The 17,351-nt window shown below is 42.6% G+C and overlaps 1 protein-coding gene and 1 pseudogene across 2 annotated transcripts in view; one reads left to right on the top strand and one right to left on the bottom strand.

Annotated features, from left to right (window-relative positions):
• The window catches only part of ZNF326 (zinc finger protein 326), a 38,345-nt gene extending 32,766 nt beyond the window's left edge, over window positions 1-5,579 (bottom strand). The window contains exons 1-2 of one of the 2 annotated variants that reach the window (XM_059375351.1): window positions 5,174-5,579; window positions 2,585-2,629 (exon numbers count right to left, since the gene is read on the bottom strand). In XM_059375351.1, the coding sequence (XP_059231334.1) occupies window positions 2,585-2,629; window positions 5,174-5,189 (61 nt within the window). In that variant the 5' untranslated portion in view covers window positions 5,190-5,579. The remainder of the gene's footprint in view (window positions 1-2,584; window positions 2,630-5,173) is intronic. The other variant, XM_059375352.1, reaches the window with a different exon arrangement.
• A 9,749-nt stretch (window positions 5,580-15,328) lies between these two features.
• On the top strand, window positions 15,329-17,066 carry LOC132001548 (small ribosomal subunit protein uS5-like; annotated as a pseudogene).
• The last annotated feature ends 285 nt before the right edge of the window (window positions 17,067-17,351 follow it).

Below are 17,351 nucleotides of genomic sequence, written 5' to 3'. Positions count from 1 at the left end.
AGGACTAGGCTTTGACCTGAACAGATATACTTTGAAAAACCTCTCCAGAGGAATCTAACAATCACAATGTTGGAACTTCTATTAAGAGAAAAAAATGAAAATCGTAACATTAGTAAGACATGAATCCAAAAAGATGTATGTACCCCTATGTTCACTACAGCTTTATTTACAATAGCTAAGATATGGAAACAACCTAAGGCCCCCCTGAAGAATGACTAGATAAAGAAGATGGGTACACATATACAATGAACAAGACTCAAGCCATAAAAAGGAATGGAATCTTACTATCTGCAACAACATTAATGAACCTTGAGAGCATTATGCTAAGTGAAATAAGTTACAAAGAAAAACAAAGACTGTATGATTTCACATGTATGTGGAATCTAAACAAACAAAACAAACAAAAACAAGCTTATTGATATAAAGAACAAACTGGTAGTTATAAAGAGGAGGATGGATTGGGCAAAGGGAATCAAGAGGTACAAATATTCAGCTATAAAAAAGTAAGTTACAGGGATATTACGTATATAGCATGATGACTGTACATTAAGAGAACAAACTTCTGGCCTGGTATGATTCTGCATTTCAAAGTCCTACATTTAGACAGTAAGTCCCAACTCTTTGGTAAACACTACTAGAAAATGAAGCCTTCTATCTTTCCAAATATCTCTCTTTGGTAAAAGTATTAGTCCTACTCATTCCAGTTTAAAATCTTGGACCCATTTTTATTCGTCCTTCTCAATTTTCTACTCACTACTAGTCAGCTTACAAGTTCTCTAATTTTCTCTAGAAACATCTTAATATTTTAAAAAATTATTATTGTTGGGTGCCTGGGTGACTCTGTCAGTTAAGCATCTGCCTTTGACTCAGGTCATTGTCCTGAGGTTCTGGGATCTAACTCCAACTCAGGCTCCCTGCTCAGTGGGGAGTCTGCTTCTCCCTCTCCTTCTGCCCCTCTCCCCTACTTGTGCTCTCTCCCTCAAGTAAATAAATAAAATCTTTAAATAAAAAATTAATTTTGTCATCTTCCAAGTTCAGGGTCTTTAAATCTTAACAACCAAATTTATGAAATGTTTTTTAGCTAATTTTCTGTTTTAGTTTTTTTTTAAGGTTTTATTTTTAAGTAATCTCTACACCAAATGTGGGGCTTGAACCTACAATCCATGAGCAAGAGTCACATGCTCTACTGACTGAATGAACCAGCCAAGCACTCCTAACTTTCCAGTTTTCAACCTACCTAAGTATGGATACAAATTAAACTTCCTTTGCTAATATTATTATGTCACTCTCCTATTCAAAACGGCACCTGAGTGGCTTAGTGGGCTAAGCGTCTGCTTTCAACTTGAGTCCTGATCTCTGGGTCCTGGGATGGAGCCCCCTCCCAATCCACTGGGTTCCCAACTCAGTGGGGGAGTCTGCTTCTCCCTCTCCTTTTACCTCTCCCCCGACTTGTGCATACTCTCTCTCTCACTCAAATGAATAAATAAAATCTTTAAAAAAACAAAAAACAAAGAAAGAAACTATATTCTTCAGGGGAGCTTGACCAGTTCAGTTGGTAGAGGGTTTAACTCCTGATCTCGGGGCTGTAAGTTCCAGCCCCAGGCTAGATGTAGAAATTACTTAAAAATAAAAGTTAAAAAAACAAAACAAAACTATATTCTCCAGCATTCAATACATCCCAACCCCTTCCCATATCTTGAGCCTTTCTAGCTCACATCAAGTATAAAGTTTCTCTAAACTCTTAGAGATGATACAAAGAAAATAATTGGATAGTAATTATTTTCACAAAATGGCACAGCTTTATTTAGGAATACATTTGCTTCAGTTTTATTTAATGAATATATTATATTCTGTACAACAGTTGAATTTTCCATTTTCTGGCAATCAGGATATTTACTTCCACTCTCGGGTCCTTTTTTAACCTCACTGAATTGTTCCACATTCTTTTATGTTATCATCCTGACTGGCAGAGTCTTAACTTTAATAACTATCAAAATAACATCCAATTGTATTCTGCATACCTCTTCTGATTTTATCTAGTTCTGTAGTCACAATTCTAACGTCACACTCAAGTCAATAAATAATCAGGCTTCTTTATGTGCTCCTCTAGACAGCTCTTTATATACTAACACATTCTGACACACTAAAGCAAATGACCTCAAAAACAAGGTCAAAATGTATTACATTAGAAGGAATGTAAAACCAAGCCAATAATCTACTTAATCTACATTATTCAATACCAAAGCCTCTCCCTCGGCAAAAATAACTCAGCTAGTTTCTTGTAACTCATCATTCAGAATGCAGTCAAGGCCTTTTGGAATAAATTAAAGAAATCATAATTCAAATAAAACAAAGAGTCAAACTAATCTGAATAGTCCTAACTTTTTCTGATCCCAAATTCCCTAATTCAAATACTATACATAGTATGACAACATTAACACAGAGCAGTGATACATCAAGAGACAACACAATGACTGAAACAAGGTAGAACTGACTTTTTATATTGTTACTTTGTGTGTGTGTAGAGAAAAACTGAAATGCATTCCCTTAACACATTTAAGAACAAACGAAAGAGGATACTCACCATTAAAGCCCTGATAAGTATTTCTGCAAGCAGAGTGTGTGTAATCTATGAAGACACATTTAACAGAAAGGAATTAGTACAATATTGGCAAAAATCTGAAATTACATACTCATCTATTCAAATCAAACACAATTTCTAAAAATCTCATTAACTCACTTATCTGTAAAAATGGGGTATAAATAATTACAAATATTTTATATGGGAAAACATAGGATCTTTTCCTCTTCACTATCTCCCCAAGAGGCAGGTTTATCATCCAAATTACAATAATGTAAAAATTAGCTTATAAAACCTAATATATAATAACTGCCAAAAGAGGATTCCAGTACTGATATATACAGGGTAACAAAGGGAAGCCAGATAGATTAAATTATGTATCAACCATTGCAAAAAGGGCCACCTGAGAATTGATTCTATGTAACTTAATTTTTTCAAAGTTAATATAGTTCTTTTACCTATTTGCTCTCTAAGGTTTTCAAGATCTTACTGCAGAATGCATATGCACATATGTACATCTGTGCCTATCTATCCAGGATGTGGCATCACCAAAAACCATATTGGCAATTTCTGTCAAAACTGACTTGATAATCATTAAATTCTTTAATTAATTTTACCATAAATACTAAAAGAAAGGAAATTAATATAGTAATCACTCGGTTACAACAGAATCTAGCTACACTACATAGGATTAGATTCAGATATACTGTTAGTCAAATTCCACTCCCAAATATAGCAGGATAGGCGAAGAGGAAGCAAGAGAGAAGGGGAGTATTTTCTCACTGACACTGTTTATAATTTTATTACTGACACTGTTTGGAATTGTGGGCACATGGTGACAATAAAAGCAAACATACTAAGTTTTATTGTTTTTCAATTCTCTACAGAAAATGGATTCTCGGGCGCCTGGGTGGCTCAGTGGGTTAAGCCGCTGCCTTCAGCTCAGGTCATGATCTCAGGGTCCTGGGATCGAGGCCCGCATCGGGCTCTCTGCTCAGCGGGGAGCCTGCTTCCTCCTCTCTCTCTGCCTGCCTCTCTGCCTGCTTGTGATCTCTTTCTGTCAAATAAATAAATAAAATCTTAAAAAAAAAAAAAAAAAGAAAAGGGATCCTCCGGGGGGGGGGGGGGGGGGGGGGGGGCGGGGAGACACCACTCCCATTGTTCCCTCCCCCCAACTAGGGGCTGCTGCTGTACCTTGGGTGTCATTAAACCTTGGCATGAAAACACAATCATGTATTTTTTTTTAAGTTTCATTCCTAGCTTTGGCACTCAAATATTCATAGTTTAAAGGTATCTATATCAAAATCACCGTCTAACCAAAACAAACAAAAACATCAGTGTGCTACTCTTAAGAGCTGAACTTCCTATTTGAAAGTAATTTAAAAGGATTCAGAAAAGGGTTATTCTAGTATCCTTTCACATACTTAGATTTGGCCGCTTTAATTCTTTGTGGCATGAAATCAAATCAAAGATCAAAAGATCATCTAGTCAGACTCACATGCTGAGATCACACGAACTACAATGTTAAAGAAGATTGGGTTTTGGCTGGGTATGTGACTTACAACTAGTTAGTCGATCTGTTTTATTAGAAACGTCTGGCTACTCAGGATTAGGTCCAGTTTAACCATTCAAACCCTTCTTCCCCTTCCCTAATGCTGTCATGAGGGACGCATTCTGACGCCGATTCCTATAAAAGTTAGGCAAGTTCCGAAGACAAGGTGAAGACCAAATTCATTTTACTTTGTGAGCCCGTGAAAATGGTTTACAGAACCAGCGTGAGAGACGACTGAAAGGCATTGCTGAATTACAGTTGATTTAAACGGGAAGTCTAACCCAGGCGGCTGGGCACAGAACTGAATTTGAAGGGCATGGGATGCTGGGCCAGAATTCTGACTAACTTAAGTCCCAGCCATACACAATCCAGAAGAAAAATGCTTTGGTTCACAGAAGTATTTCAGATTAGGGATTAACGACCAGGCAATTCTGGTGGATAAACATCCTAGCTTGCCAAAGGGGAACAGCTTATTTCCATGCTGTACAGATATCTACCTGTACTTGTCACTTACAGACGCCCTTTAAACTCAGCTTAAACGAAGCCAAGAAATCTTACTGCGATCGGGCCTCTGAAAATTGCTAAGAAGCCACCGGGTAGAGGATTTACGAAACGGACGAGCTGGGTCGCCGCCCCGTGGGGCGGACGCGAGACGAGGCGGGGGAGGCCCCACTCTCCTCTCTGCCCGACACCGAGGAACTGGAGGCGCCGGGGCAATTTCCACGCACCGCGGCCGGGGCCAGTCCGGGGCGCGAGTCTGGGCCCCACTCCGGAGGCCGTGGCGCTTTGGGCGCGCCCTTCCCCGCACCGAGGCCGGCACGGAACTCCCAGGTCTCCGGCGGCAGTGGGCGCCGGGCCGGCGCGACAGGGCGCGCGGGTCCCCACACAGGCCGATTCCGGGCACTGGGCCCGCGGCGGGCGGGCGGCCTCCGGGCCCGCAGAACAAAGCCCACACGGCCATCTTGAGACCGTAAACAGACCCCCGGGGCGGCCACCCCGCCTCCCGTCCGCCGCGGCGACCAGCCAGAAGCTCTGCTTACCGTCCTCGAAGTCCATGGCGGAGGCTCGGGGCTCACCGGCTCGGCGGCGCTGGGCAGAACTGTGGCAGGCGGCGAACACCCGGGACCCGCGGTTCCACACCACCAGTCCGCGCGACGGAAAGCGGCGCTACCGGCCCGGGAGCCGCAGGCCACAGTGAGGCGGAGGGGCGGGGTCGGCCGGCGCTGCCAGCGGCAGCAGCGCGGCCTGCGATTGGTTGGCGCGGGCTGGTGGGCGGGCTCTCTGGTGGGGGCGGGAAGCAGGTCGGCTGTCACGCTCCGGGGTGCTGACCCTCTCCGAGCGTCGGAGGAGGAAGGAAGGTGGAAAGAGGAGCGCGGAAGACTGACTGGGGTCACGGGAAAGCGAACTGGGTGTTCGGGAAGTTCTGGCGGCGGCCCGCCATGTTTGATCCTGGCAAGAGCGAAAGGATTGGATCGGAATACCTTCCTCCTGCCCAAACTAATACACCACGTGCCGACCTTTTGCTTTTTATTGGCTGGTGACGACTGTGCGGAAAATGTTCAAGTACTTAACGGGCTTTTTGCTGTGGAGAGGCATAAGCCCGGGACGATTTTGACAACTGTGTGAGCCGAGGAGAACAGATTGCTGAATAGGAAATAATTACGGGAATGAGCCAAGACAAGTTATTACCAGTTTCTGAATTTTAAGGTGCAAAATAAAAAGGGGCTGTAAAATTTCAATGACAGGGAAGATTTGTGACAGAAGTCGCCAAGAGCTTGAAGAATGACCATGCACAAACCCTCACACATATTGCTATCGTGTTACTGCCACTTTGGAAGTAGTGTTGGGAAAGTGGGCAAAATTGTTCACCCCACAGGGCAATATGGGAAAAAAAAAAAATGTTCGTTCTGATTCTGCAGCAGCTTAACTCCAGGTTAATTTTTTTTCTTTCTTTTCTTTTTTTTTTTTTTTTTTAAGATTTTATTTATTTCTTTGACAGAGAGGCAGCTGGAGGGGGAACACAAGCCGGGGAGTGAGAGAGGGAGAAGCAGATCTTCCATTGAAGATGGAGTCGGATGTGGGCTCTATCCCAGGCAGATGCCGAACGACCCAACCACCCTGGCACCCCTTTTTTTTCTTTTCTTTCTTTCTTTCCTTTTTTTTTTTTTCCTTTTGTAGTAGAGCAAATAGTGTCAACAATGGGTTGATCACAAGATGGGAAACCATGAATCAAAACCATTTTCTCTTCTTTAGGGTCCAATCAGTTGCTGGAACCAAGTTCCATAACAGCAGCCTGTGGAAATAGGACTGGAAAACAAAATTGCAGATACATTATGTGCATTACTATAGCCCCAAATCTTCACAGGGCATTGTTTCTTCCTCACCACTTTCCTTCTCCACCCCAATTGATTCACACAGTTCTCCACCCTTATTCTCTTCTTTTTTTTTTTTCTCCCTCCTATACATGTTTTCTATTCACCTGAGCTGAACATGTTGAAAACTGAACTCATAATTTTCCTTCTCAAACCTGTTCATCCTCCTCTATTCTTTCATCTCCTTTAGTGGTGTCCTGAGCAACCACTCACTAATCCTAGCCGGAAGCCTGCACGATTCATCTCATCAAGACACAGGCTTCTCCCATCCTCCCTCCCCCAACCACACTGAAGTCTTTCATCTGCTTATTACCTCTTAAAATTTCTTAAACGTGTTCCTTCTCTCCATTCCCACAGCACTACCTACAGTACCTGCACAACTCTGATTCTCTCCCTCCCACACTATTGCTGTAGCGTCCTAAATCATTTTTCTGCCCATTGACCTTGACCTTCTCAGGCTTCTCAGGGCTGCAGTGTTCTAAACACAAATCTGAACATGTCATCATCATGGGTCTTTATTATGGATTAGGCCAAGGCCAAGCTCTGAAACCTAGAGCACGTGCAGCAGGATCTGGCCACTGCCTAAGCGGCCATCTTCCTCCATTTCTCCCTCCTCCTCTCCCGTACTGTCTCCTTTTTGGTGAGCAATTTTAAGTCCCCAAACATCCCTACGCTTCTTCATGCCCCTAAACTTTTACTTACTCTTTTCTAGCTGCTTGTTATACCACCCAGTGAATCCTACTCATTCTTAAAACATAGCTCAGGATTTACTTCCTCTAAGAAATGCTCCCACATCCCATCCCCACACACTAGGCCAGTACTTAAATGACTCACCTAGCAATCTCATTAAAACTCAGATTCACATTCAGTCAGTCTGGGTTGGAGCCAAAGAGTCTGCTGCTGCTGCTGCTGGTCCAACCATACTCGCAGTAGCAAGGCCCTGGGCTAAGCGCTGATAGAACACTATCTCCCTTGCATTAAATACTCTGTTTGGCTTTATGTCTATCCACATTAAAAGCCCTTTGAGCTTAGAACCAAGTCATCTTTGTATCCTAAGTGCTGAGCACATATGTTTATCAAGTCCAAGTGAGCACTCTTGACGTTTTTTACTTTTTTTTTTTTTTTTTTTGGCATCATGGCAAAGGGATGGTTTCTAACCTGTGGTATTCAGGTCTTGTCGTGAATGTAAGGAATAAATAATTGGGTCACCGTTTGTATTTGTGTATTATTTGTATGTGCTTGCATGCACGCATGCACACACACACACATACATACACTTCTTTCTTTTCTGAAAGAGAAAACTGCTGGTCAAGGAACTCCTCACTCCAGAAGAAATCTGGCCTCAGAACAAATGCTTGGAGAGCCAGAATACACAGATATCTTCTCCCCACCCTTCTTCTTTCCCAAATAGGAAGTTTCTGACAGAGGTGGCAATACCTGAGACACCTTGCAATACCTGACAGTCCATCAAGTCATCCCTTAATTTCTGCATCGAACAAATATTGATTGAGCACCAACCATGTGCCAAACATCATTTTCTTCCTTCGTTGTTATCTCTTTCTTATTCCCCAGAAACTATCCAGGCTCCTGGGCTTGTTCCCACTTGCTTAGGCTTAGATTTTTATCCTGAGGGGCCAGTGTTTTGCCGAAGTCTTAGGCCCTTACATCTTCCATTCATTTCACAATAGGTGGCAGGTTAGTCAACACCAGGCCAGCAAAGCCTATTGGAAAAGAGAAGAGACTATGTTTTGTTTTGTTTTGTTTTAAGTGCAGCGGTTAAAAGGATATGTGGTGTGAGGTCAAGAGAAGCCTGCAGAGAGAAGGAGGCGATGGGGAGCTACCCCTAAGACCTGATCCTGAGGGAGCTGTCAGAGAAGCCCCACCACCTCCTTCCCTAGAACCGGAGAACTGGGTAAGTGGACCCCCTGAGGAAACAGGGGCCTCTGTTCCTCCTCTCCTAAGCCCCCACCCACACACCTTCTGCTCCAGCAACACAGAACCATCTGCTGCTCTCCAGACAAGCCATGCATTTTCACAAGCCCCTGCTCACCTTGTTCTCTCCATTTCTATTGCGGTCCCTCTCCTCATCTGCCATTCTTCAAGGTTCAATAGTCACGGGACCTCTTTTTAAACCCCTTCCCTCCATGTCACCTTGATAGCGATTAGCATAGTTGGATTCTTGTAGTGAGTTAGTTATAACCTTGTCTAACTCTTTATTCAGATTCTTCGGAGACCCTCCTTTGTACCATTTTTAGGTGACCTATAGGTAGCACATTGGCACTGTGTGTTAAGGAGAGACAACAAAATCACCACTGAAGAAAAGCCCTAATGAGACTGAAATTAAATGCCCAGAGCTTCACCTGAAAAAAAAAAAAAAAAATCACAGCATCCTATGATTTTATGATTTTGGAGAGTAAGTGACTATGGGGTGACAAAGGGGAGTCCTAATTTCACGATGCTTTCCTGATTTGCTCCAAATAACTCTTTCTTCCTTCTCATGTTCTTTAGGGAATTCATAAATACTCAGGGAGGTCAAGAACTGAAAATGACCATCTTAAAGTAAAGCAACCAAATTTAAGTAAACAAAGTAATTCCTACTGTGGGACTTATCAAAGGAGAGCTGGTTACAGAGCCCATGGCAATAGAAAGCTGCTGAAAACAGCTGGTGTGGATAGCACTGAATGGTTGTGTTTTATACATAGGACAAGATGATGTCTCTGATTTTAATACGCAACTTCGAAAAGATGCAGGTGTCTCTCGAAGCTCAAAGGAATAGCAATTAAAATAATAATTAGCTTTTATTAAACCCTATATATAAATAAATGTTTCAAAGCACTTTACATGTGTTAACTCATTTTATCTACCCAAAATGTAGGTAGTACTGTCACCCACTTTACTGATAAGGAAACTGAGACCCAGAAAGGTAAAGTTACTTGCCCAAGGTCACACCACTGAAACAAAAAGTAGAGCCAAGATTCAAACGCAAGAAGCCTGGCTCCAGAGCACACACATGCATCTCAATCATGCTCTGCTGAGCAGCTATTATGTGCCAAATATTTTGATAGAAGCTTTTACATGCCTTAGTTCTCCTCCTTACAATAAGCTAGATTATATCCTTTCCAAATGAAGGAAGTTAAAGAGAAAAATTAAGTTACTTGTCCAAGACTGTGCAATGAGCAATTGTTGTCTCTATATTCCTGACAAATATTATACAGTCATGCTTAGGTCTATTGTTGTATGGAGCCAACCTTGTACACCCAATGTCATCATCAAGGTGCTCAGGTAAAAAAGAAGAGAGATTTTGCCAATCTTCAGACCATCTTGTGTAACAGTACCTAACGCAGTCAAAGAGAATATACAGCAAAGAAGGGATCATGACTGCTTTAGAGATTCCCCACTTTGTCCTGTGCTTTCTTTTTTTCTTTTTTTTTTTTTTAAGATTTTATTTATTTATTTGACAGAGAGAAAAAGAGATCACAAGTAGGCAGAGAGGCAGGCAGAGAAAGAGGAGAAAGCAGGCTCTCCACTGAGCAGAGAGCCCAATGTGGGGCTCGATCCCAGGACCCTGAGATCATGACCTGAGCCGAAAGCAGAGGCTTAACCCACTGAGCCACCCAGGTGCCCCAAGGGACCCACTCTTGATTTCGGCTGAGGTCATGATCTCAGGGTCATGAGATCAAGCCCCATATTGGGCTCCACTCTGGGCATAGAGCCTGCTTAAGATTCTTTCCCTTTCCTTCTACTCCTTTCCCCACCTCTCTCTTTCCCTCCATTAAAAGTAAAATACAGGGGCACCTGGGTAGCTCAGTGGGTTAAAGCCTTTGCCTTCGGCTCAGGTTATGATCCCAGGGTCCTGGGATAGAGCCCCACATCGGGCTCTCTGCTCAGCGGGGAGCCTGCTTCCCTCCTCTCTCTCTACCTGCCTCTCTGTCTGCTTGTGATCTCTGTCTCTCAAATAAATAAATAAAATCTTACAAAAAAAAAATCTTCAAAATGTAAGTGTTACCTTTCTTCCTTAGGTATGTATTATATAAAATATACATTTCTATGAAAATTAGGTTTATTCCCTTCTAGGGGCTCAATTAAATATCTGAGTTATTGTCACTCATTTTATCTTCTTAATGTGTTTAGCCCACCATAAATTTTAATCTTCTAAGTAAATGTAAAGCAAGCTGTCTGTGTCATCTGTCAACTCCACTGATTGCCAGAATTGATTTGGTGGATCTGCCCTGCTAGGAAGGTGTCCCCTTTCTTCCTGGTTCTGGTACATGTGTCTCTCCCAAAGCTGTGTGCTTCATTGAGGAGAGAGGAGAGCCAGGATCTACATGGAGTCAAGTTCTCCCATAGGACTGTCCAGGACTCAGTAAGTAGGTTATCCCACCTGACTGTGACTCTCCCACTAGATTATGAGCCACCTGAAGGTGAAGATGTCATCTTTGTGCTAGCACCATACCTGGCACATGGTAGACTTTAAAATGTTGTTGGATGGGACACCTGGGTGGCTCAGTTGGTTAAGCAGCTGCCTTCGGCTCAGGTCATGATCCCGGAGTCCTGGGATCGAGTCCCACATCGGGCTCCTTGCTCAGCGGGGAGCCTGCTTCTCCCTCTGCCTCTGCCTGCCATTCTGTCTGCCTGTGCTTGCTCTCCCTCTCTCTCTCTGATAAATAAAATCATAAAAAAAAAAAAAATGTTGTTGGAATAAAAAGAAAACAGATCCGCAGTCAGATCCTATACTTAAATAACTTCAATTCTATATTAGGGAAACAAATATAAATAAAAAATAAAAACAAACGAAATTCAGCCATGTACACATACAATCTAACCCCTTCCTTAGCCAACAGTTTATCAGCAAAAAAAGGGCACAGTCCCAGGACACCCAGTAGAGGGCACCACACACCAAATATAGTCAAGGTTTGACAACAGAAGCGGAGCACGTGTCTATCTAGTTCCTGCTGGTCTGAAGTGTTCTAAAGAGACATGGGGTAGAGAATATGCCTGGGAGCCTCTTTGAAAGTACCCGAATTTCTATTTTGGGTCAATTGTGGTTATAAATCCCCCTGTTTGCCTCATTTCAGTAGATTTTGTCTTTAGAGATGATCTTTTAAGGCACAGAACAGTGGAAAATGCTTATTATGATGGCAAACTTGAAAAACAAGATGCAAAAATTTTTATGGAATCTGATAACAGCAATGCCAATAAATTTTTTAATTTTTTAAGATTTTATTTATTTATCTATTTGACAGAGATCACAAGTAGGCGGGGGGCGGGGCAGGCTCCCCACCAAACAGAGAGCCCAACGTGGGGCTTGATCCCAGGACCCCAAGATCACAGCCCAAGCCAAAGGCAGAAGCTTAACCCACTGAGCCACCCAGGTGCCCCAGCAATACCAATAATTTTTTAAAAGACAAAGCATAGAGATAAAACAGAAAGAAAAATGTAAAACATGAACAGCGATTCTTTCTGTGTTCCATTTTTACATACTTACTATTCTATGTTCTCCAAATTTCTTTAGCACCTTTTTAAAAAATCATTTATTTATTTATTTATTGATGGGGAGGTGGAGGGGCAGAAAGAGAGGGAGAGAGATTCTTTAGCACTTTTATAATGTAAAATATGTATTTGATATAATACAAGATGTAACATCTATTTCAATTAGTTCTCCTTAGCCAAATATTGTATTTCATTTTCCTTGTAGATAAAATTATTGTTGGGGATAAGGGAAGGCACTTTGATTGGCCATTTAAGTCAGTGGTTCTCAAGCCTGGCTCTACTCTAGAATCATCCAGGGAACTTTTAATAAGTGCCAGTACTTGGGCTTCACTTTGGAGAATCTTATTAAATGATAAAACTAAAACCATTACCACTGTTGATTTTCAAAATACTTACAAGAGATGCTATTGGAATAAGTTCTCTTCTGTTTCCGTAACTTGTACTTATTGAGAAGATGTCAAGTTTAGAGATGGAACTTTAGAGATTGAATAGCCACACATTAACCAATCGATCCATGTGTAGAAATGGTGTAACAACTACATCTGAATTGGGCTGGTACAGACACTTGTACATCCAAGAGCTCTAAAAGCTGGCTTGGTTCCAGTATTCCCTATAACTACCCTGCAGCCCTTGGGAGGTAATTAACTAATGACAGTAAAGGGCTTTTAAACTGAAACAGGTTGTATAAATGCTAAACACAGGAAACACAGAGGATTTCCACTGACTGCCAATACTTTTCAACCAGAGACAGTTGATGCATCTTAAAGCCAATTTCTCTTTTGCAACTGAAATCTTCCTAGTCTTTATTTCAAGGGAAACAAAAGGAGGTTTTTTGTTTTGTTTTCCTGTTGTTGTTGTTGTTGTTGTTGTTTTTTAAGGTAATGCCTCTCCTACAAATCAAAGACCTAAGAAGATTACCCTTTTACTTTCTCAGAAGTAAGGTTCCTGCCACAACAAAACCCTGGTAGCGTGGTTTCTGTGAACGACTGCTTGGTTTGGATGACCGAAGGTGGGTTAGCAAAAGGGGTCATACTAGGAGATCTAGTACAAGTCCCGGCATCCCCTTAAACATCATGTCTGGTTTTAAAGCAAACGATTTGTGCACAGGGTAACAAATGTAACAGTATAAAAGAACTTCCAATGAAAAGCAACAGCCTTTCCTCTTCTCCTTGCTTAGCTTGGGTCCCCTCTACAGGTGAAAACTCTGGTGTCATCTGGGGTAAGATCATGTGGCATTTCCTTCCACTGTACTATTACCTCTCTTACATTACCAACTTTAGTGAATATCAATTGATTCCACGGTTTGAAAATAAGCATGTATCTCACACTATCCTTCTCTTCCAAATTTCAATAGAAATAATAGCTTTTTATTTCGTCTATTAAAACTAAATTTTCAGGGGTGCCTGGGTGGCTCAGTGGGTTAAGCCGCTGCCTTCGGCTCGGGTCATGATCTCAGGGTCCTGGGATCAAGCCCCGCATCGGGCTCTCTGCTCAGCAGGGCGCCTGCTTCCTCCTCTCTCTCTGCCTGCCTCTCTGCCTACTTGTGATCTCTCTCTGTCAAATAAATAAATAAAATAAAATAAAATAAAATAAAACTAAATCTTCATGTTTTCAAATGAGGACTCAAATTTCTATCTCTTTTAATAGGGTATCTGTGCGTTTCCTCTTCTATGAATGGAAGGTATTGTGCCCCTTCTCATGGCTCCACTTCTCCTCTGCTTCTCATTGTTGTCAGTACCACTTTACCACCAGCAAAACTGTTAATATTTACCTTCTGTACTACAACCACAAAATATTCTTTTTACTTTGTCTACAGATTGACTTTAGATGTTAAAAGCTTAGGGGTGCCTTGGTGGCTCAGTCAATTAAGTGTCTGTCTTCAGCTCAGATCATGATCTGAGGGTCCTGGGACTGAGCCTAGCATTGGGTTCCTTGCTCAGTGGGGAGGCCTGCTGCTCCTCCTGCTTGTGCTCTCTCTCTCTCTCTGTCAGATAAATAAATAAAATCTTTGGGGGAAAAAAAAGACGTTAAAAGCCTATATACTTTCTTCCAAAGAGTACAGTGTGAATGGGGAGCAGGTAACTTTACACTGGAAATACCTGGCAAACACAGCCACAGTCAGGCTATCAAGGTCAGTAAGAGTGCTAAGTCAATAAGTCATGTTGATAGTGCGTGCTCTTGGTTTGATGTGACAAAAATGACTGACCTTTGTGGTGTTCCCTGCAAAACCCACAACCCCAATCTAATCATAAGGGAAACATTAGACAAATTCCAAATGAGGGACATTCTACAGAATACCTGGCCAGTACTCCTCAGCCTATCAAGGTCATCAGAAACAAGGAGAGCCGGAAAAACTATTATAGCCAAATAGAGCCTGAAGAGACAGGATGACTAAATGCAATAGGAATAGAAGACACTGGGGAAAAACTAAAGAAATCTGATAAAACATGAACTTTAGTAAATGAAAATGTATCAATATTCATTTGTTAATTAGAACAAATGGATAATCCTTGCATAAGATGCCAATAATAGGGACGCCTGGGTGGCTCAGGGAGTTGAATCTCTGCCTTCCGCTCAGCTCATGATCTTGAGGTCCTGGAATCAAGCCCTGCGTCGGGCTCTCTGCTGTTTCCCCCCCTCTCTCTGCCTGCTTCTCTGCCTACTTGTGATCTCTGTCTGTCAAATAAATCAAGAAAAAAAATCTTTAAGATGTTAATAATAGGAAAACTCTCTGCTAGCTTTATATCTTTCTGTAAATCTAAAACTGTTTTAAAAGATAAAATTTATTAAAATATAAAATAATGGAAATAAGCCAATATGCTGTATATATTTTATGATCAATGGGAACATTGTTCAACATTAATATACTAGGATGACATTTTCCACGAACCCAGTGTTATAACCCCTTGGTCTCTCAAATTAGGCTATTTCTAGCATCAAGGTCAAATGGATTGCCTTTTCTTACACTCTGTTAACTGCTTATATTCATGCCTAGATGTAGTTTGCGTCATGTGTGGCCTGTGACTTCAATGTTCAGAATTTGCTTTTTCTCAAGTTTCTAATTGCCATTTTACCTTGTATATTCTAGCCTGTGGTACTTTCTGCCTAATCCAACCATAATCCTCCCTTTTCGCTTTTTATCTTTCAGACATTTTTTTTTTTTTAAATCTCCACTCCATTGGCTTCTATCCTTTCCCCTCACACACTTTTCTCCATACCTGTTTATTTTTATTCCAGGGGAGTCTTAGCAGGGAGGTAATGCACATAGGCTCACTCTCCTGTCTTGAAAGAGAAGCTTACTTCACCTTTTGTACAGCTCCATACTCAGTCCTGATGAAGAGTGAGCTAGCTGAGATCAGGCTTAAAGAAAGGAAAGTAGCTTCCTTGCAGAGAAAACACCAAATGGATACATGGTGTTGCAGGGGTGGGTGTGGGGTAATGAGGCCAGGGCTACAGAGCTGGCAAAGTCAAGACTGAGGACAAGGAAAGGATCACTGTCACTGAGCTGGACCACTGAGCCAAGGACATGAAGATCAAGTTCTTAGAGGAGATCTACCTCTTCTTCTTACTCATCAAGGAATCTGAGAACACTGACTTTTTTCCTGAGAGGATCCCTCGAGGACAGGGTTTTGAAGATGATGCCTGTGCGGAAGCAGCCTTGTGTGGGCCAGCGGACTGGGTTCAAGGCATTTGTTGCCATTGAAGATCACAATAGATACCTCGGGGTGTTAAGTTCTCTGAGGAGGTAGAGAACCCCACTGCCATCCGTGGGGCCATCCATCACCCCCATGCAGTGAGGCTGGGGGAACAAGGTCAACACTGTCCCACACATGGGGGGAACAAGGTTGGCAAGGCCCATGCTGTCCCATACAAGGTGACCTGCTGCTATGGCTCTGTGCTCGTGGACCTTATCCCTGCCCCCAGAGGGGTTGCCTCAGCCCCTGTGACCAAGAAGCTTTCGACAATGGCCAGTAGTAACAACTGCTACACCCCGGCCAGGGGCTGCATGCTCACCCTGGGCAACTTGGCCGAGGTCATTTTTATGCCATTTCTAAGACCTACAGGTATCTCACCCCTGACCTCTGGAAAGAGACTGTATGCACCAAGTCTCCCTATCAGGAATTCACATACCATCTTGTAGAGAACCACACCAGAGTCTGTGCAGAGGACCCTGGCTCCCACTGTGGCCACCACAGTTTTATACAGGAAAAATAAGGTGGGTGCATGGGTGGCTCAGTCAGTTAAGCATCTGCCTTCGGCTCAGGTCAGGATTCCAGGACCCTGGGACTGAACCCTGCATCGGGCTCCCTACTCGGCGGGGAATCTGTTTGTACCTCTATCCCTCCCCCTTGCTTGTGATCTCTCTCTCTCTCTCTAATAAATAAACCTTAAAAAAAAAGAGAAGAAAAGAAAAAGAAAGTGGATTAAAGCCTATTAAAAAGAAAGGAAGGAGGGAAGGAAGGGAGGAAAAATATATGGAGTCATACTCTGGCCAATATGCAGTCCTTAAGGAGAAAGCAAGAGTGCATTTGATCAATCAATGACCTTCCTACCATTGGATATTCCTAGAAGCACATTATTCTGACCAATCAGTCCCCATACTTGTTTTTAAAGAAACCTATGGGGGCGCATGGGTGGCTTAGTGGGTTAAGCCACTGCCTTTGGCTCAGGTCATGATCTCAGGGTCCTGGGATCGAGTCCCGCGTCGGGCTCTCTGCTCAGCAGGGAGCCTGCTTCCCTTCCTCTCTCTCTGCCTGCCTCTCTGCCTACTTGTGATCTCTCTCTGTCAAATAAATAAAATCTTAAAAAAAAAAATAATAAAGAAACCTAGGAGTTAGAAAAGTAAGTTGTTTTAAAAGGAAAGTACCTGGATCTTTTAAAACAGATCCTTATGAAAAGCACAAGCTGCTTTGCATTGTCTTGGATGAAGAAAGTTCAAGCTGTCCCAAAGAATTACAGAAGAGAGCCCCAGTTGTCAGGTGTTAAAAGGCATTCGAAGATCATCTAGCTCTAATCCCAACCTTTGACTTTTCAGATGAGGACAAGGGGGTACTTCTCTAAGGTCACTTAGCTAACAAGTGGAAGTAAGAAGACTAGAAAATGGGTAAGGTCAACCCAAGGAGATTTCTTACCCACACCTCATGCTGAGTGTTGAAGAGCTCTTTTCCACTCGCTTCTCTGCAATTTCCTCCCCTCCAACCACATCCTTGCAGGAACTCTAAAAAGAGGTGTGGAGCCAAGGGCAGGATGGAGTAGGAGGATAAGACAGCTGTAGCCGGGAAGGGGTCTGTACTGTTTTTTTCCAGGGATCTACTTGCCTGGCTGCCATCAGTGGACAAAATTCCTAACTCTGGGA

This window comes from Mustela nigripes, chromosome 14 (genome assembly GCF_022355385.1).
Source record: "Mustela nigripes isolate SB6536 chromosome 14, MUSNIG.SB6536, whole genome shotgun sequence".
Classification (NCBI taxonomy): Eukaryota; Metazoa; Chordata; class Mammalia; order Carnivora; family Mustelidae; genus Mustela; species Mustela nigripes.
Note: the sequence above shows the minus strand (reverse complement) of the source record. Positions and strands in the feature narration are given on the sequence as shown.